General features: G+C 45.1%; 1 protein-coding gene across 3 annotated transcripts in view; it reads left to right on the forward strand.

Annotated features, from left to right (window-relative positions):
* CHRNA4 (cholinergic receptor nicotinic alpha 4 subunit) overlaps positions 1 to 18780 on the forward strand; it is an 84444-nt gene that overhangs the window by 36927 nt on the left and 28737 nt on the right. For 2 of the 3 annotated variants that reach the window (XM_081196213.1, XM_081196214.1), the window contains exons 3-4: positions 974 to 1018; positions 2971 to 3080. In XM_081196213.1, the coding sequence (XP_081052339.1) occupies positions 974 to 1018; positions 2971 to 3080 (155 nt within the window). Of the gene's footprint in view, positions 1 to 973; positions 1019 to 2970; positions 3081 to 18622; positions 18727 to 18780 lie in introns of those variants that run through there. The other variant, XM_081196215.1, reaches the window with a different exon arrangement.

The raw sequence follows: 18780 nt of genomic DNA on the forward strand, positions 1-18780 counted from the left end.
TCCAGGTAGAACGATGAGGGTGGAGACGCTCCTTCAGATATACTGGACTGAGGCCGTTTAGGGCTTTAAAGGTCAGCACCAACACTTTGAATTGTGCTCGGAAACATACTGGATGGATGCCAGGCTAAAGTGCTGCCCTCCCGGAGCCTTCAGTGGCTAATAGAATCATAGCTCCCATAGTGCAAGCTGTTAGAGAAACTGCATGAGATCAGGCCACTGGCGGAGGAAGGGGACTGCAGTGGGTGTGGCATGCCCCAGGTGCCATCCCTGAGGGGGGGTGACATCACCGCCCCGCCCCCTGGGATGCTCGCCACTCGCCATGGACGGCTAGCCCTGCCCCCGGGTGCACAGCTTCTGGATCAGGCTGCTAGGCTTGCTTGCTGAGCAGCAGAGAAGCAGATGCATTCTGTTTTGCATGAAGCTAAAACGTTTGGAAACATCTCATTCTTTTCGGTAAAGGTAAAGGGACCCCGGACCATTAGGTTTAGTCGTGGACGACTCTGGGGTTGCAGCGCTCATCTCAATTTATTGGCTGAGGGAGCGGGCATACAGCTTCCGGGACATGTGGCCAGCATGACTAAGCCGCTTCTGGCGAACCAGAGCAGCGCACGGAAACGCCGTTTACCTTCCCGCTGGAGCGGTACCTATTTATCTACTTGCACTTTGACGTGCTTTTGAACTGCTAGGTTGGCAGGAGCAGGGACCGAGCAACGGGAGCTCACCGTGTCACAGGGATTCGAACTGCCGACCTTCTGATCGGCAAGTCCTAGGCTCTGTGGTTTAACCCACAGCGGCACCCTTCTCATTTTTTTAGCTGATGCTTAAATACATTTATTACTGTGATTACTGGTGACTTGCAAGAAAAAAAAAAAGTGGACGGCAGCAATGAAAGCTGCTATTTCAGGAGCTGTTTGTGGACAGTGGCTGTTCTTCTTGAAACTCAGACTTCCCCCCTCTTTCTCCCCCTCTCCAGGATGAAAAAAACCAAATGATGACCACGAATGTGTGGGTGAAACAAGTGAGTCAACCAAGATGTTTTATCCTATATTTCTCATTCCCCCCCTACAAATGTCTCACTTTTTGTCTGTTGAGAAAATAGAGGGTGTAATCCAGTGGGATGTTTTCAAGGGCAAATACGAATGCAGTTGCACAGCTCCATTTCAGTAGTGCTCAGGACCTCAGCACTGGAATGCATTCAGATATTTGTCTTCAACTGGCCAACGGATATGTTTCTTCAATGAAAAAAACAATGTGGAATTAAGAGGGGAAACGAGGCAACACAAAATGGAAGGGAATGTTGCACCATTGATGAAAGAGCAAAGATTTCATTTCTAGTTACCAGCTGACATATTTCAGGTGCAAAGTCTATACAAGGGTGACTATGCAATGCAGCTCTCCCAACCAAGCATTGCGTACAAAAATGCATATGCTAGGGTGCATAAAAATGTGCATATTATTGAAAATATATGCACTCAGTGCATTCAACCTATGGCACCTTCCTTGCTGAACTTCAGGCACATAGCAATTACTTTTTTATTTCAGTAGGTCAATAATAATAATAATAATAATAATAATAATAATAATATTTATACCCAGCCCATCTGGCTGTTTCCTCAGTCACTCTGGGTGGCTTACAGTATATCTAAAAATATAATTAAAAACATCAAATGTTAAAAACATGCCAGTACAGGGCTGCCTTCAGATGTCTTTTAAAAGTTACATGATTCTTTATCTCCTTGACATCTGAAGGAAGGGCATTCCACAGGGAGGGCGCCATTACCAAGAAGGCCCTCTGCCTGGTTCCCTGTAACTTTGCTTCTCGCAATGAGGGAACCGCCAGAAGACCCTCAGAGGTGGACCTCAGTGTCCGAGCAGAACGATGGGGATGAGGATGCTCCTGCAGGTATACTGAGAGAAGGCCGCTTATTGTTTTATGCTTGGCCTGGTTTATTTTTCATGCGCTTTCCTTAGAAATGCTCATGATTAGGCAGTATATAAATGCCTTAAATGAATGACATAACATACGAAATACATTAGGGGAAATTGCTTTTGCAAAAAATTAAAAAATTAAAAAAATGAAATAGGCAAAAATGCATACAAATGTTAGAATTTCTGCCCGGAAATGCTGATGAGTTTTCAGGAGGACCTTTTTAAAAAGAAATTGTAAACTGATCTGGGAATGTGGAGAACTAAACGTAAGATTGGAGAAATGAGAAACCAAGCAAAAAGAGAATTTGGCATGCTCACACAAGCCCTAGTTAAGACCCACCCTGACTCTAAAAAGGGGCCTTGTTGACCTGGAAATCTTGCACCCCCTTCCTCCCAGCCCCTTCCTCCTGCTGTTTGCCCCATATTTGATGGCCACTGTACAGCATGCCAGAGCAGTAAGGTAAAAGTAAAGGACCCCTGGATGGTTATGTCCAGTCAAAGGTTTCTATGGGGTTGCAGCGCTCAGGCACAAAGGGACATCGTGACAGAAACCAGAGTTCATGGAAATGCCATTTACCTTCCCACCGCAGTGGTGCCTATTTATCTACTTGCACTGGTGTGCTTTCGAACTGCTAGGTTGGCAGGAGCTGGGACGGAGCAACGGGAGCTCACCCCATTGCGGGGATTCGAAGCGCTGACCTTCCGATTGGCAAGCCCAAGAGGCTCAATGGTTTAGATCACAGAGGCTGGCACTGTTTGTTCAAGGCGGGTTTCATTTGAAGTCTCTCAGAGCCCTGCCTTTCACACAGAATGGGGTTTGTCTCCCTGGGAAATGGGGCTGGAACAGAGCTGGCTACAGCTGGGATCCTGTTACACAAATTAGCATGCAGTGTTTCATATCCATGCTTAATACTGCAAATTGCAGGACAGTAATTCATTTTCTCAAGATGCTAATTAGTTTCATTTTCACTTTTTAGTCCAATTAACTATGTTGATTTTTTAATATATATATAAAAAAAACACTTTTGTTTGGGTTTGCAGGAGTGGCACGATTATAAGCTACGCTGGGATCCCGAGGACTACGAAAACGTGACTTCTATACGAATTCCCTCTGAGCTCATTTGGAGGCCAGACATTGTTCTCTACAACAAGTAAGGTGCCATTCTGCACAAATTTGCTTTGGAAAAGTGGCTTTAAAAGCTTTCCAGAAACCCAAAGTCTCATCAGAAGCATTTTGGGGTGTGTTTTTTTGACGAGAGAAGGGTTGATCAATGAGTTTCCGTTAAAAGCAGCTCATCTGTGAGGCCATTTTCCCTTGGAAGGGCCTGTTGGATATAGTCTGGTTGGGCTCTCAGTCAGAGGTGCTGGCTTGGGAACAGTGGGGAATGTTCAGCACTGGGGCCTGCCTGTGACATCATGTGTATGATGCGCAACATTGGAAGGAGGCCAAGATTCGAGTCCAGTGCACCGAGCCTGTCGGTGGACCGGGGAAGCCACTTGTCTGTAAACTCTAGCTAAACTATAAGTCCCATGTTCCCAGTCTCCCTACAGTGTTGTTTAAATCTGAGGAAATGGAGGTGGTGATATGGGTGGGGTGGGGAGTAATAGATTTAGATGTGGTGGCGACTGCATAAGGCCGCCCCCTTTCCGTCAGAGTTGCCGTGAGATGTAAGGTTTAACAAACTAAAAAAAAGCTGCATTCCCCCACTTTTTGTTCATAGATCACCTGCCTCTTAAAACCACTATAACCAATGCATAAATATTAAATCCCAAATATCTGTTCAAAAACAGCCACTTTGGAATTAAAGCACGCCAAAATGAGAACAAATCATCCCTTTTTAAGTCGGCCATCTCTTGCTAAAGACTTCCTTCTGATAGCCTCTGCAGGGTCTGTGTAATTAATAATCCATGAGTACATGAGAATACCTTATGCTAAATGAAACAGCAGCATTTTAATATTATATGATTTGTTTCCTGGATCAGAGCCAAGGAAAGGGAAGTATTTGTTTCTGTAATCTTCGCATGTATTGAACTATTGCCTTTCAATGTCATGGAGCTTCAGTCTAAACAGGAGTTGGGACCAGAGGATTTGTTTCGGATTTAGCATTACGATTCCGGTCAGTGTGGAACCAGTAGCTCAGTATAGCAGAACAAATGTGTATTTGGATACTATGAATCTGGGCCGAAACATTGCAGGGAAAATGCATAGCACACTTGAGCTTAATGTAACTAACCTTGCAGTCCTATGCATCAGGGGTTGGGAACTTGAGGCCAAATCTGGGTCTCTCTGACCACTGGGATGCTCCTCAGGCCACACCCCCTCCTTAGCCACACCCCTTATTGGCCCTCTTTCATGCCCCCATTGAGAGTTTTTAGCTGGCTGGAAAGTGTCCGCCAACAATCATCATGGTTCTAGCTGGCCTGGATGGAGGATAGAGAGTGGCGTTCGCATGTTGAAACTAGACTTCGGTACAAAGGTAAAATGTAGATTGTTTTGCTCTGCAAAAAAGGAGCAAATTTCCTGGATGCCTAAGATCCAGGTTGGGGGCAAGTACTCTTGGGTGAGAGAACGTAAGTCCTTTAAAATATCCCCTTCTAAGTTCCTTTCAGGGGACACAGGTGGCGCTGTGGGTTAAACCACAGAGCCTAGGACTTGCCAATCAGAAAATCGGCGGTTCAAATCCCCGTGACGGGGTGAGCTCCCGTTGCTCAGTCCCTGCTCCTGCCAACCTAGCAGTTCGAAAGCACGTCAAAGTGCAAGTAGATAAATAGGTTCTTCTCTTCTCATGAGGTGGCCAAAGTTGTTGTTTAGTCATTTAGTCTAAACTTTAGTCTTAAGGATGTTGGTTATACAAGGCTGGTTACCCCATAGTCAGTTTGGAAAATATATTTAAAAATTTAAAAATTCGCTGTAGGGAACCAGTGAATGCCTATCACTTTATGGGAGATATAGGCATAATCCACAAAGAATTTCAAAGGGAACACAGAAGCACATTATACCTAAATGAATCTTGAGGAAGGGAAAATATAAGGAGGAGTTCATGTGGCGCAGTGGGGGGAGGATTACGATGAAATGATTACATGGGGAAATAAAGTGTAAAGTCTTCTATTAAAGCATCAGTTAAAGTAGCTATTACATGCAATGATTAAAGCATGCAAGATTAAAATTGACTGCAATTTAACCATAGCTAAACCTCCCATTGGTCCACCTAAACTCCACTAACCTTATAGTTAAAGGCTTACTCCATTACCAGCAGTATAGTATTTTGACCTCAAAAAGTTAAGGAAACATGACTTCTAGGTTTCTATTCCAAACAGGAGAGAGGTTCAGGTGAATTCAGGTGAAGGTTAGTAGAAATGAACTTGCTGGTGGGTTCTCCTCACCCCCTTTCCTCATAACTAAATTTTTGGCTCTGTATTGGGAAATGACAGGTCATGGGGCAGAAAGTTCATCATACCTCTGGTCTTGACTGTCCTGAAGTACCACGTCTTTGTCTTGGGCTGGCTGTCATGTTCCTAGGATCTCACTAGGGCTCCCTCAGACCAAGAGACCCTAAAAGTATCCAACTTCATATCTTCTTCACATTGTGGTCCATTGGGGCATGAGGTAACCTGGGCCTAGTCGTCATGGAGACAGCTTATCCATCTCCCCTCCTCCTGCTGTTTCAGAATCCAGTGGTCCAGGCTGAGAAAAATCTCTGTGTTCCTTTGCAACAGGAAGCAGACTGTTCCTGAGCCACCGTTGTCAACCCAACGATAGTTTCCATCCCATAGTTTTGTAGGGTCTGCTGTCAGTCCCCTGGAACCCCCTCCAAAATAAAGGCAGAGCTAAAGCAGGCTCAGAGTGTTTTGCTCCTGTGTGCTTTCACACAGAAACGTCCACAGTGCTTTCAGCTTTGTTAGGTACATTTGTTTTGTAGTTTTATTTTAAATGGTTAGCTACCTTGTCTACACTCTCTGTGAAAAGGCAACAGATCAGCGCAACTATAAAATCTGCCCTCCTTTCTGACTGCTGTTCATGGGATGATGCGTGGAAAACCATTCCAAAACCTTGTGTTTGAGCTGGTCTCATAATATCCACAGCTTAGCTGGAAAGGAAGGTGTTCTCTTTGTTTGCACATTTGATATTTCAGCCTTCCTTCTTAAATGGATATTTTTGGACGTGGTTTGATGTGGGCTGCCTGCTCTAAGATCCAGGGTGAAGCATGCCAGAAATGTCAAGGGCAAGCTATGGGAGGCCTGTGAACAGTTTCCTGACTTTTAAAACTGAAATGTATTTGTGGGGAATAAGTAGAGATGGGGGGGTGCTGAAAATGTGTGCGGAGCAGCAGTAAGGGTGCTTAACTCTTTCTCTGCAGACTGTTTTTTAATTACTGCTGTGCCCAAACCTCTAATTTCTCAAACGTTTCCTTTCTCCTTCGAAAGAGGCTTCCATTCTTCTGCCTCTTTCTGGGGGCATGTTAGAATTTCAATGGCTGTGTGGTCTTGAGCTCACCTTATCATTGCAAGGTGACGGTTGTGGTTGGTATTTGTGTGTTTTCTTTCCATTCAACTCCTCCCCAGTTCTTTGCAGTCTCCCCAGCTGATTGAGATTCCTGATCTGGAAAATGCCCCACAGAAAGAATCACCCCACAATATCTCCACCCCTGGGTTTTGATTGAAGCACTAGAAGCTAAGGAGTCTCGCTAGTGCAGGCACAGGCAAACTCGGCCCTCCAGATGTTTTGAGACTACAATTCCCATCAACCCTGACCAACTGGTCCTGTTAGTTAGGGATGATGAGAGTTGTAGTCCCAAAACATCTGGAGGGCCAAGTTTGCCTATGCCTGCACTAGTGAGTGCCTGAGATTGGTGTGGCTGCTGCTTTTATTTTTAAGGAAAGCCCTCCCTTTTGCCTTAAAATCAAGCCTCCTACATAGGGTGGTTTTTTAAAACAACAACAACAACAACTAAACAGCAGCATCTACTTTAAAAACAACAATAAGCAACAGCTTTCGGACACACAATAGTCAGCCCTCAGCCCTTCCCATGCTTACAGGAAAGCCCATCTGAGGCTGTCACGGGGTTTTCAAGAAACATGGGCACCCAGGAAGGCTGCAGAGTGTGGATTACTGAAGGGATTATTTGTAGAATGAAACAAAGGACACACCGAACAACCTACTGGCCACATTGAAACCACCCTGAGACCTGCAGGTATAGGGCAGAATATTATGCTTATTATTATTATTATTATTATTATTATTATTATTATTATTATGTAAAGAACCGATGGAGGCTGATCTATAAGGGCAAACAGGGTACTGTGCCACCCACCTTAATCTGCCCTTAGCTGACCCCCACCTGCCTGGCATCTTATTTGCAACCAATCAGGGAGTTGCTCTGCCTGCTATAGACTCTGGCTCCACTTTCTACTTCTCTCCTTGCCTTCCATCTTCTCCTTCCCAATGGACACCAGCCACTACTGGTAAGCACTACAAAAGCCTTACATCTCAGCCATGAGAACCAATTTTTCTTCTTCTTCTTCCCTTTCAAACACAATCTCTTTGCCCATAGATTGCTTAAGTATGGTCGGCCAGCGGACAGAATTGGGCGCAATGGAAGAAACAAATTCAAAACAGTTTTATCTTCTCACAACCATACTCCTTCCCCCAACTTCTTTTCCACCTGTGGAGAAAGATACAGGATTCCTATGTATTTCCTCTTGTGAGGAAAAGGGTGGTTCAAGGAGGTCAGCTTTGGGTGGACAACTGCCCCACAGGGAACAGAATATCTCAGAAGTTTGGTAAAACCACAACCTGTCAGGAGCTGGAGTCAGGCGTAGGTCAGCAAGAAAACCATAAAGCACCTGATATCCGTGAAGTTAACTTTTTTATTCAAAGAAAGAAAGCAGCTCGGCCCTGGTGGTCACAGCAACCCTTCCCAGTAGGTCTTGCCCCAATGAGGCAGTTGTGGGGAATGAAGGTCCTTGCCTTCCCACATCTCTCTAAAGCTCTACCCCAGTTCCTTTCCCATCAGCCTAAGGTTCCTTCGTCTTGCCTCTCATTGGAGGATGGGGGATGGGGTGGAGTTGGTCTCAAGAGGGTGGGGAGACTCCCTAGATTCTTCAGCAGCCTGCCTCATCTCTCTCTCTCATATATATATATATATATATATATATATATATATATATATATATAATTTCCAAAAATCATATAACATACTTTCTTATCTTATACAATGTTTTGGACTTCCATCAACCACATCTGAAGATCTTTCAGTCTTTATAACTTAATCTACATTTCTTAATTTCTCTATTACTTTTAATTGTCCTTAACGGATAACTCTCTTCATAATCTTCTCTGCAATATTTTGCATAATCCTCCTTACAAAACTTCTTGCAATCCTACTAGCGTAATCTGCTTATTACAGTTGCTTTTCAGATAGTTCAAATATTTACTCCAGTCCTCTGAGAATCTCTGGTCCTGCAGGTTTCAGATCCTTCCTGTCATCTTATCTAATTCTGCATATTCCATTAATTTCATCTGCCATTCTTCTTTCGTCGAATTTTTTTCTTGCTGCTGTTACTGCATATAAAAACAATTTGCACAAGTGAACAACACAAGCAACGCTGACATCAAACTCTACATACATTAAGCCCCATCCATCTTCCCTCCCTCCACCCCCTTTCTTTTTCTTTCTTTCTTTTTTCTTCTCCCCCTAATGCCTCAACAAATGAAACGGATTTGTAAAAATGTTACATGGGGGAAAAAATACGAGGCATTACACCTACCTCTGTAAAACAAGAAAATCCTTAATAAAATATTTATTTATTTATTTTAAAAAATACTATCCTGTTTTTCAATATCTTCCTCTACAATGCCAAGTAAAAATTCTTCTGGTTTTTTTTAATAAATGTATATTTCAACATCTTTTTCATCTCATTATATATAATTTCCCAGAAGCTTTTCACTTTCTTACATTCCCACCACATCTGATAAAAAGATCCTTCTTTTTCTTTACATTTCCAACATTTATTACTTATTTTATACATTTTAGCTAATTTCACTGGTGTAATATACCATCTATACATCATTTTCATCACATTTTCTTTCAACACATTGCATACTGTAAATTTTAATCCTTCCTGCCTCATCTCTGTCTCCTGACCCCGCTCATCCTCTCTTGCCTATGAGTCTGGATTGCTCTCTGCCACTGTCTCTTCTCTCTCACTAAGCCCTGTTACCTCTTCAGCTTCCAACCCCTCCTCCTCCCAGTCTCCTCCCTCTTCTCCCTCTGGCCACTCATCATCGTCCCACCACCAATCCCCTGGCTCTGAGCCTTCTTCCCCGGGGTTCCCTCAGGGATTCCCCAGCTGGTGCCTCACACCACTCCTCTTCACCCAGTCACAACAGCAACAACAGGCTCTTCCGGGTCACATCTAGTTTGGCCGTAACTATAAAGAAAACATAACAACACAACTCGAAGCCTTTCGTGTTTCTTTCACCGGGGAGAAATCAAGACGAGGGGAAGTGAAACTGAGATTTGAGATTTGTATCTTCCAGGGACGCATCCCCATAGTTGTTCAGTTATCCTCTCATCTTGGCTCATTATTGTCAAAAGCTTCTACCGTCGTTCTCTAGAGAACCAAATTAAATCAGTAACTGGCGAGGCTTGTTCCAGGGAGTATATATACTTGTCAAGATTCATGAAGAATCTAAAGCCAAATTAATATCCTAAGGGGGAATTAGTATGCGGTAGGATTTCTCTTCGGCAAGCTCTGTTAGATTAGTTCGAAGGCTCAGTGAATAGCAGCACACACAAACCCAGCCCTAGACCTTGGCAAAGCCCTGTGCCAATGGAGAGCTATGCCAATGAGGCTTCCATCATTGCATCTTTATTATTTATTTCTTTATAACCTGCCTTCATTGATTCTGCTTCATTGACTATGCAAAAGCCTTTGACTGTGTCAACCACAGCAAACTATGGCAAGTTCTTAAAGAAATGGGAGTGCCTGATCACCTCATGTGTCTCCTGAGAAATCTCTATGTGGGACAAGAAGCTACAGTTAGAACTGGATATGGAACAACTGACTGCTTCAAAATTGGGAAAGGAGTACGACAAGGCTGTATATTGTCTCCCTGCTTATTTAACTTATATGCAGAATTATTCATGTGAAAGGCTGGGCTGGATGAATCCCTAGCCGGAATTAAGATTGCCGGAAGAAATATCAACAACCTCAGATATGCAGATGACACAACCTTGATGGCAGAAAGTGAGGAGGAATTAAAGAACCTTTTATTGAGGGTGAAAGAGGAGAGCACAAAATATGGTCTGAAGCTCAACATCAAAAAAGAAAAGAAAAAAATATCATGGCCACTGTTCCCATCACCTCCTGGCAAACAGAAGAGGAAGAAATGGAGGCAGTGAGAGATTTTACTTTCTTGGGCTCCATGATCACTGCAGATGGTGACAGCAGCCACGAAATTAAAAGGCGCCTGCTTCTTGGGAGAAAAGCAATGGCAAACCTAGACAGCATCTTAAAAAGTAGAGACATCACCTTGCCAACAAAGGTCCGTATAGTTAAAGCTATGGTTTTCCCAGTAGTGATGTATGGAAGTGAGAGCTGGACAATAAAGAAGGCTGATTGCCAAAGGATTGAGGCTTTTGAATTATGGTTCTGGAGGAGACTCTTGAGAGTCCCATGGACTACAAGAAGATCAAACCTATCCATTCTGAAGGAAATCAGTCCTGAGTGTTCACTGGAAGGACAGATCCTGAAGCTGAGACTCCAATACTTTCGCCACCTCATGAGAAGAGAAGACTCCCTGGAAAAGATCCTGATGTTGGGAATGATGGAGGGCACAAGAAGAAGGGGACGACAGAGGACGAGATGGTTGGACAGTGTTCTCGAAGCTACCAGCATGAGTTTGACCAAACTGCGGGAGGCAGTGGAAAACAGGAGTGCCTGGCGTGCTCTGGTCCAGGGGGTCACGAAGAGTTGGACACAATAAACGACTAAACAACAACAACCTGCCTTTCTCTCAGAACCAGAACTCAAGGCAGCTGAGAGAAATTAAAACAAAAGGAGATGAAAAACACATGGCTGAAACCATATCAAGCATCATGGTCAAAAAGTAATTGAACTATGTAAAAGAAAACGCATATCAATTAAAATGCAGAAGGCGAATGGGGCGTGGGGACAAATAGTACAACACACCATTAAGAGGCTTTTCCTTAAAAGCAGTCAATTCCAAAAAGTCTGCTGGAATAAAGCAGTTTTCAGCTTTATTCCAGAAGGAGAACAAGGTCTTTCCGAAGGTTTCCCAAACTTGGGTCTCCAGTTGTTTTTGGACTACAATTCCCATCACTGGTCCTACTAGCTAGGGAATGATGGGAGTTGTAGTCCAAAAACAGCCGGAGACCCTATACAGCAGGGGTTGGCAAAGTTTTTGTGGCTTGGGTCGGTTCATGGTCCCGCAGACGCCGCGGTGGGCCGGAGTGCGCACCCAAGCATGCACAAACACTATTTCTGGTCTCCTTCTGGTGCAGAGGAGGCATGCACAGCTTCCCATTGGCTGCAGTAGCTTCCTGCAGCCAATGGGAAGTCGGCCAGCATCGCGGAAGGAGGTCCCCGCTCAGCTCCACGTCTGTTTAGCGCGGCGCACAGGAGCCGACCAAGCGTCAAGTGCCTGTCAAATGTCCCATTTTTCCTCTCCCCCTTCCTTCTCTTTCTCTTGCCCATTGCAGGCTTCTTGTGGGCATCTGGTTGGTCACTGGATGAGATGGGCTACTGGCATGGTCCAGCAGGGCTGTTTTTTATGATAGCAGCGCAATGCATATTCACTGAACACTGTTAGAAGCTTATTCTGGGGAAAGGAATACACTTTTGGTCAGTTCTTCCAATAATAATAATAATAATAATAATAATAATAATAATAATAATATATTATTTATACCCCGCCCATCTGGCTGAGTCTCCCCAGCCACTCTGGGCGGCTCCCAATCAAATGTTAAAAACACTACAGCATTAAATATTAAAAACTTCCCTGAAGAGGGCTGCCTTTAGATGTCTTCTAAAGATAGGATAACTGCTTATTTCCTTCACATCTGAAGGGGGGGGGGTGTTCCACAGCGTGGGTGCCACTACCGAGAAGGCCCTCTGTCTGGTTCCCTGTAACCTCACTTCTTGCAATGAGGGAACCGCCAGAAGGCCCTCGGTGCTGGATCTCATTGTCCGGGCTGAACGATGGGGGTGGAGACGCTCCTTCAGGTATACAGGACCGAGGCCGTTTAGGGCTTTAAAGGTCAGCACCAACACTTTGAATTGTGCTCGGAAACATACTGGAACCAATGCGGATCTCTCAGGACTGGTGTTATGTGGTCCCGGCAGCCACTCCCAGTCACCAATCTGGATTAATTGCAGTTTCTGGGTCACCTTCAAAGGTAGCCCCACGTAGAGTGCATTGCAGTAGTCCAAGCAGGAGATAACTAGAGCATGCACCACTCTGGCGAGACAGTCCGCAGGCAGGTAGGGTCTCAGCCTGTGTACCAGATGGAGCTGATAAACAGCTGCCCTGGACACAGAACTGACCTGCGCCTCCATGGACAGCTGTGAGTCCAAAATGACTCCCAGGCTGTGCACCTGGTCCTTCAGGGGCACAGTTACCCCATTCAGGACCAGGGAGTCCCCCACACCCGCCCTCTCCCTGTCCCCCCAAAACAGTACTTCTGTCTTGTCAGGATTCAACCTCAATCCTATGGCCTCCCTTCCACCTGCTGGCACTGCCCTGTGCCAACATGCTGATCTCAATTACGAAAAGGGCCACCTTTGCCCTGTGCTCTCTTTGCCCCTTCCCTCTCTCCTCCTGCCAACTCTTTCTCCACCTAGAACACCCTCTGCTCCAGCCGAAATTGCTCATTGCTGTCAACAGGGAGGGAGCGTTTTTTTGTTTTATGAAACAGCAGCCAAACCATTCCTTGCAGACAACTGCAGAGTCAGCAGGCGAAAGTCATTGTGTTTTGGTTTATTAAGACAATTCCATTTGTAGGAATGGCTGGGGGACTTGGCAGGCATTTATACTGAGGTATTTACTGCAGATTAACAACGCACTGCCAAGAAATCTCAGTGAAGCAGGACGCGGAGGAGGAACCGGTCCAAGGCAGGATCCACTTGGTGAAGAGCCATAGCTCAGTGGAAGATATCCCTGCACGCAGAAGGTCTTGAGTTCAGGCTCTGGCACCTTTAATTGGGTGGCTCCTTACACATAATCATTATCATAGAAAAGAGGGCACTGATCTGCATAACATTTGCACAGGCTTGTATAAATACACACTTAGAAACAAATGGTGCTGTTTCTAGAGCCAACAGAAACCTTTTGCAGGCTACCAGACCTGGAGTGTCATAGACTCTATCTCCCTAGAGTGGTGAGCTGGACAGCTGACTGGTTGGCTAGAAATCCCTCCTTTTATTCCTCTACCTTTGTGGCTTCTGCAAGGCTTGAAGGGCAGAGGTCTTGCAGGGAGCTTGCTTGAAGGATCGCCATGTAAACATGCAGGACTGAGCTAATAAACACAACCCATTACCTTTGTAGTGTGCTGGACTAAGACCTGGGAGTTGTTGTTGTTTAGTCATTTAGTCGTTTCCGACTCTTCGTGACCCCATGGACCAGAGCATGCCAGGCACTTCTGTCTTCCACTGCCTCCCGCAGTTTGGTCAAACTCATGCTGGTAGCTTCGAGAACACTATCCAACCAACTCGTCCTTTGTCGTCCCCTTCTCCTTGTGCCCTCCATCTTTCCCAACATCAGGGTCTTTTCGAGGGAGTCTTCTCTTCTCATGAGGTGACCCGAAAAGTCTTGGAGCCTCAGCTTCAGGATCTGTCCTTCCAGTGAGCACTCAGGGCTGATTTCCTTCAGAATGGATCGGTTTGATCTTCTTGCAGTCCATGGGACTCTCAAGAGTCTCCTCCAGCACCATAATTCAAAAGCATCAATTCTTCGGCGATCAGCCTTCTTTATGGTCCAGCTTTCACTTCCATACATCACTAAAGACCTGGGAGATCAAGGTTCAAATCCCCACTCAGCCACAAAGCTCCCTGGGTGACGTTGGACCAGTCCCCATCTCTCAAGCAGGGTTATTATGAAGGTGAAATGGGGAGATGGAGAACCACCTACACCACCTTGAGCTCCTTGGGACACACATTGAATAATAATTAGAGCCAATGCACTGAGCTTAATAGATTACTGGACAGACCAGAGGGATGAGGGTTCAGATTTGTTTGCTGCAGTGCAGTCCTGTAGAAGTCTGCTCAGAAAAGCAATCCCAGCTGATTTTAATGGGAGTGGCTCCCAGGTGAGTGAATCAAGGATTGCAGATCACAAGTCTATTTCTTTGACTGCCATCTGACAATATAGTTTCATGGTACAATCCATGGGGAAGTTCTCCTGTTAAAATACCTCGCAGGGTCCACACGAGGGCAGAAAAATCAGTTCGCTAATGTGCTCTTCCTGCATGCATACAAACCGAAGCAGAACTAGGTTAGTCAAATACAGCTTTCCCCCATCATCTAGCCCCTGGCTAAACATTAAAGAGGCACAACTGTTAACATTCGAATTGCAATATCCTCCAATTAAAGAAACCCTTTGTTCAGCAAATATTGAGTACGGAGGAAATTAGAGCTACACATTAATGAGTTTAGTGGGGGGAAGCATTCCCAACTTAACGCCGAGGAACAGATTTGAGGCCACTCTCGAGGGGACCCGAAAACTCCAAGGCTGAGATAATACAACAATGCAAAGAGTTTGCTCTTGCAATAGCTATCGATGCAGCAAGAGCACTTTCCCCTCTCAAGAGTGCCATACAGCCTGTCACTCTCATGAGGAGCAGAAGCACCCATGAGCATAAAGGACGGCAACATGGGATGCTCTGGTGGGACATGGCAATGTATAGATCAAAAAGCCACAGTTCTATAACATCACAGATAATGCAATGTAATGAAAACATTAGAAAGCAGGGCATAAGGACCAGGAAAGATGTGGGCATCTGTCTGTCCCAAAGACAATGGAGTGCACAGACCCTTCAAGTGTCCCTATTTTCCAGGAACAGTCCTGGATTTACAGGAGCCAACCCAGTTTCTGATTTGATCCTGGAATTTCCCGCTTTTCCTTAGGGTGTCCCTATTTTCATCAGAGAAATGCTGGAGGGTATGGAGTTACGTGACCCTTGAGCCAAGGAGATAATTAACTCTACAACCTTTAGAAGACATCTGTATACCCCTGTATAGCAGGGATTGGCAACCTAAGGCCGTCCTATTTTTTAAAGTGCTATACAGTGGTACCTCGGGTTACAAATGCTTCAGGTTACAGACTCCGCTAACCTAGAAATAGTACCTCGGGTTAAGAACTTTGCTTCAGGATGAGAACAGAAATTGCTGAGTGGTAGTGTAGCAGCAGCAGGAGGCCCCATTAGCTCAGGTTAAGAACAGTTTCAGGTTAAGAACGGACCTCCAGAACAAATTAAGTTCTTAACCCAAGGTACCACTGTACTTAATTGCACACACACAAGGATATCAAGAGAAATCCACACTGAAGCACTGAGAGATTGCACACTGGCACGGAAATGTGGAGAATTGAACTTAAGAATGGAAAAAGGGGAACCCGGGAGAAACTGAAAATGATGGATTCACCCATCTGTACTGAGGCAGGATTTGAATCTGGGTCTTCCTAGTCCAACCACAGGCCCACACTTGCTCTTTTCTTCCTTCATCTTACAGTGTGACTGGTTGCCTGTCAAACATCTCATTTCCCCCTCTCCCCCTTCCTTCTCTTTCGCTTCTGCATTCTGTCTTGCTGGTACAAACCATGGAGGTGCGGAGGGTTGTTTTCCACTCCTGGTGGAAATCCAGAAGCACATTGGGGATCGCTTTTGACAACACCACCTCTAATGCTGGCTTCTGTGTACTGGTCTGATATTAATAGCAGAAAAAGACAGCTGGGGAGCATGCAAGGGAGGCAATGACCTGCTTTAGGAATTCCTTTATCCTCCTGTGGTGAGACACTAGGAAGCAATTATGTAAAGTTCTCCGGAACAGTCGTTTTTCATTTGGATCATGAAAAGTGAAAGCTCCCTTCGTCCCCCTGTTTCTCCTCTCCCACTCCTGCTCACATTGTGCTCTTCACAGTTCCATGCTTTCCCCACACGTAAAAAAATTAAATTAGATTAAAGCAAGGAAATCCACAAACCTTGTAATAATGGCTTCCAATATTAGAAAATTGGAGCAACGCGGTTTGCCGCAGCTGCCACTTCCTTCCATTCATTTGCTCCCTCCACCTCCATCCCCTCCCTGAACCTCTGACATGGAAAATATGATCACAGAATCATAAAGCTGGGGTGACCTCAAAGGTCATCGAGTCCAACCCCGTGTTGATGTGGCAGGGATGTTTCGAGTGGCTAATTCTGTCTCATTTCAGTCTTGCAGGCAAATGATAGGTCTGTTTCATCCTATTGTATGCCATTACATTCTGTGCGCCATCCCATTGCATGTCATTTCATTGTTCACATTGTGTGTGTGCTTTTTATATAATCCACACACTTCTTACATAAATGCACCCTTTGCTTATGCGAAATACCCATTTTTTGGTGCATGCTTTTTGCGCATGGAAAATGCACACCAAATCTTGAGAAAGATGTAATCCATCTGGGAGTTGCATTCAGTTCTACAAGTGAATTTGGGAGCACTCCAGCAGCATAGCTGTCAAAGTTTTCCTTTTTTTAAGAGAAATTCCCTTATTCCAAGTAGGATTCCTCGCAAGAAAAGGGTAAAAGTTGACAACTATGTGCAGCAGGTCTTTTGCAAAAAGCAGGCTGACTGTATCCCTCACCCCTGCTGCAAATGCTGGAAATCTAGCAGTACAATGTTCTTGATGTTTTAATTCCTTCTCTCCTTATTTTTGTATGCTGCGGGTTGAACCTGGTGTCTCCTGCAAATTCCTTTATGAGATACCTGGTCTACCCTTTTCAGACGAGTGTGTGGATGGGGAATTAGATAACCACCAAACTTTGTACTTCTTAGAATCATAGAACTGTAGAACTGGAAGGTACCGCGAGGGTCATTTAGTCCAATCCCCTGAAATACAGGAATCTTTTGCCCAACATGAATATTTATACCACACTTTAAGAGCAGAGGAAAACACCCTAGGAAGAGATGGGAGGAACTCAATAAATTTAAAGCTGTAGCAAACTGAGCATCTGAACTGAATAAAGGGATTAGATTCAGGTAGGGATGTTAATGTTGTTTGATGACTGGATTTCCTGCTGATAAACTGCTGCCTGGAAACCAATGTCCACACTGTGGAAGGACGTGTGGGTCCAGAATTGGCCTCCACAGTCACTTACGGACTCATTGTTAAAACCATGTTTATGGTTTCGGCTACGAGTGATTGCCAAAGAAGAAGGAGAAGGGATGTTAATGTTATTTGATGACTGGATTTTCTGCTCAAACCCACAGTGGAACAGGGGAAGGTAGCAGAACAGAACTGAAAGTGTGGAAAGAACTCCCCCCCCCCTGCAGAAAAGAGAGGTTCTGCCTTCAACTTGAAATAAATTATTAAATCTGCTCCACATAGAAGCCACGCGTCTTTCCAGCCATCATCTCCCCAGACAGAACTCATCAAGGGGAAACCATGTTACATTTGCGAAAAGTACAGATTCCCGCCTCCCCGCCCTCCCTTCCAACTCTGCCAGGTTGCTTCAATGCACAGATGTAATGCGAAAGCCACAACACGAGGATTAGATTGCTTTTACGTGGGGTGGGGTGGTTTCTCGGTACAGAGAAAATGAGGAGAGGTAGGAGTGGTGCACTCACACGAGAGGTGCAGCAGGAGAAGATGACGAGAACAGAAGGCTTCTGAGAAATTGAGATGGGCCCTGATCCATGCTCGTTCTATTAGATAGTCTCCTTTCCTTCACTGTAGGTGAGCGGTCAATTCTGATGACCATATCAGAGGATACATTTGCTACAGGCTGGCACCTGGAGGATTAGCCCTTCCTGTAGGTAGAGTCATCATCATCATCATCATCATCATCATCATCATGTTGTTGGCATTTGTCTGTCTCAGGAGCCAGCAGAGGGGTGAGGTCAAGCTGTTGGAAGGTAGCAGTGCCTGCTGTGGCTGCAGAGACTGATACAGATGAGACATGTTTTTGTTAGATTTCTGTGTGTTGCCACTGTGCAGTGCTTTGAGTCACAAGACCCTGTTTACATTCCAGACATTCCAGGCTGTTGGAAGTCTCATGGAAGGCGGGAGACGGGTGTGATGTTTACTGGTTTCCTGTTCCTTTGCTTTTCAGTTGCTCTCTGCTTTCACAGAGAGAGAATGTATATTTCTTTTCTGTCTGCATAGTTAGAAATAAAACACTCTTTGCAATGTAGCTGTCTGTCTGCAGATTGACATGGCTGATAAAGGGTGAATGTTAATGTTGTGAATGCTGCGGGTTGCGAACGTGCATCCCACATGGATTACGTTCACAACCCGAGCATCCACTGTAGACAAATTCATGGACAATGAGACTATCAGTGGCTAGCAGTCATGATGGCTATGTTCTGCCTCCAGTGTCACAGGCAGTATGCTGGTGCGTACCACTTGCTGGCCATCACAAATGGGGAGAGTGCTGTTGACCTCAGGTCCGGCTTTCAAGATTCCCAAGGGCATCTGGTTAGCCACTATGGAGACAGGATACTGGGCGAGATGATGATTTGGCCTGGTCCAGCAGGGATGTTCTCACGGTTCTACAGTGGTACCTCGGGTTACAGACGCTTTAGGTTACAGACTCCGCTAACCCAGAAATAGTACCTCGGGTTAAGAACTTTGCTTCA

The sequence above is a fragment of the Podarcis bocagei genome, assembly GCF_964188305.1.
Source record: "Podarcis bocagei genome assembly, chromosome: 5".
In the NCBI taxonomy this organism is placed as follows: domain Eukaryota; kingdom Metazoa; phylum Chordata; class Lepidosauria; order Squamata; family Lacertidae; genus Podarcis; species Podarcis bocagei.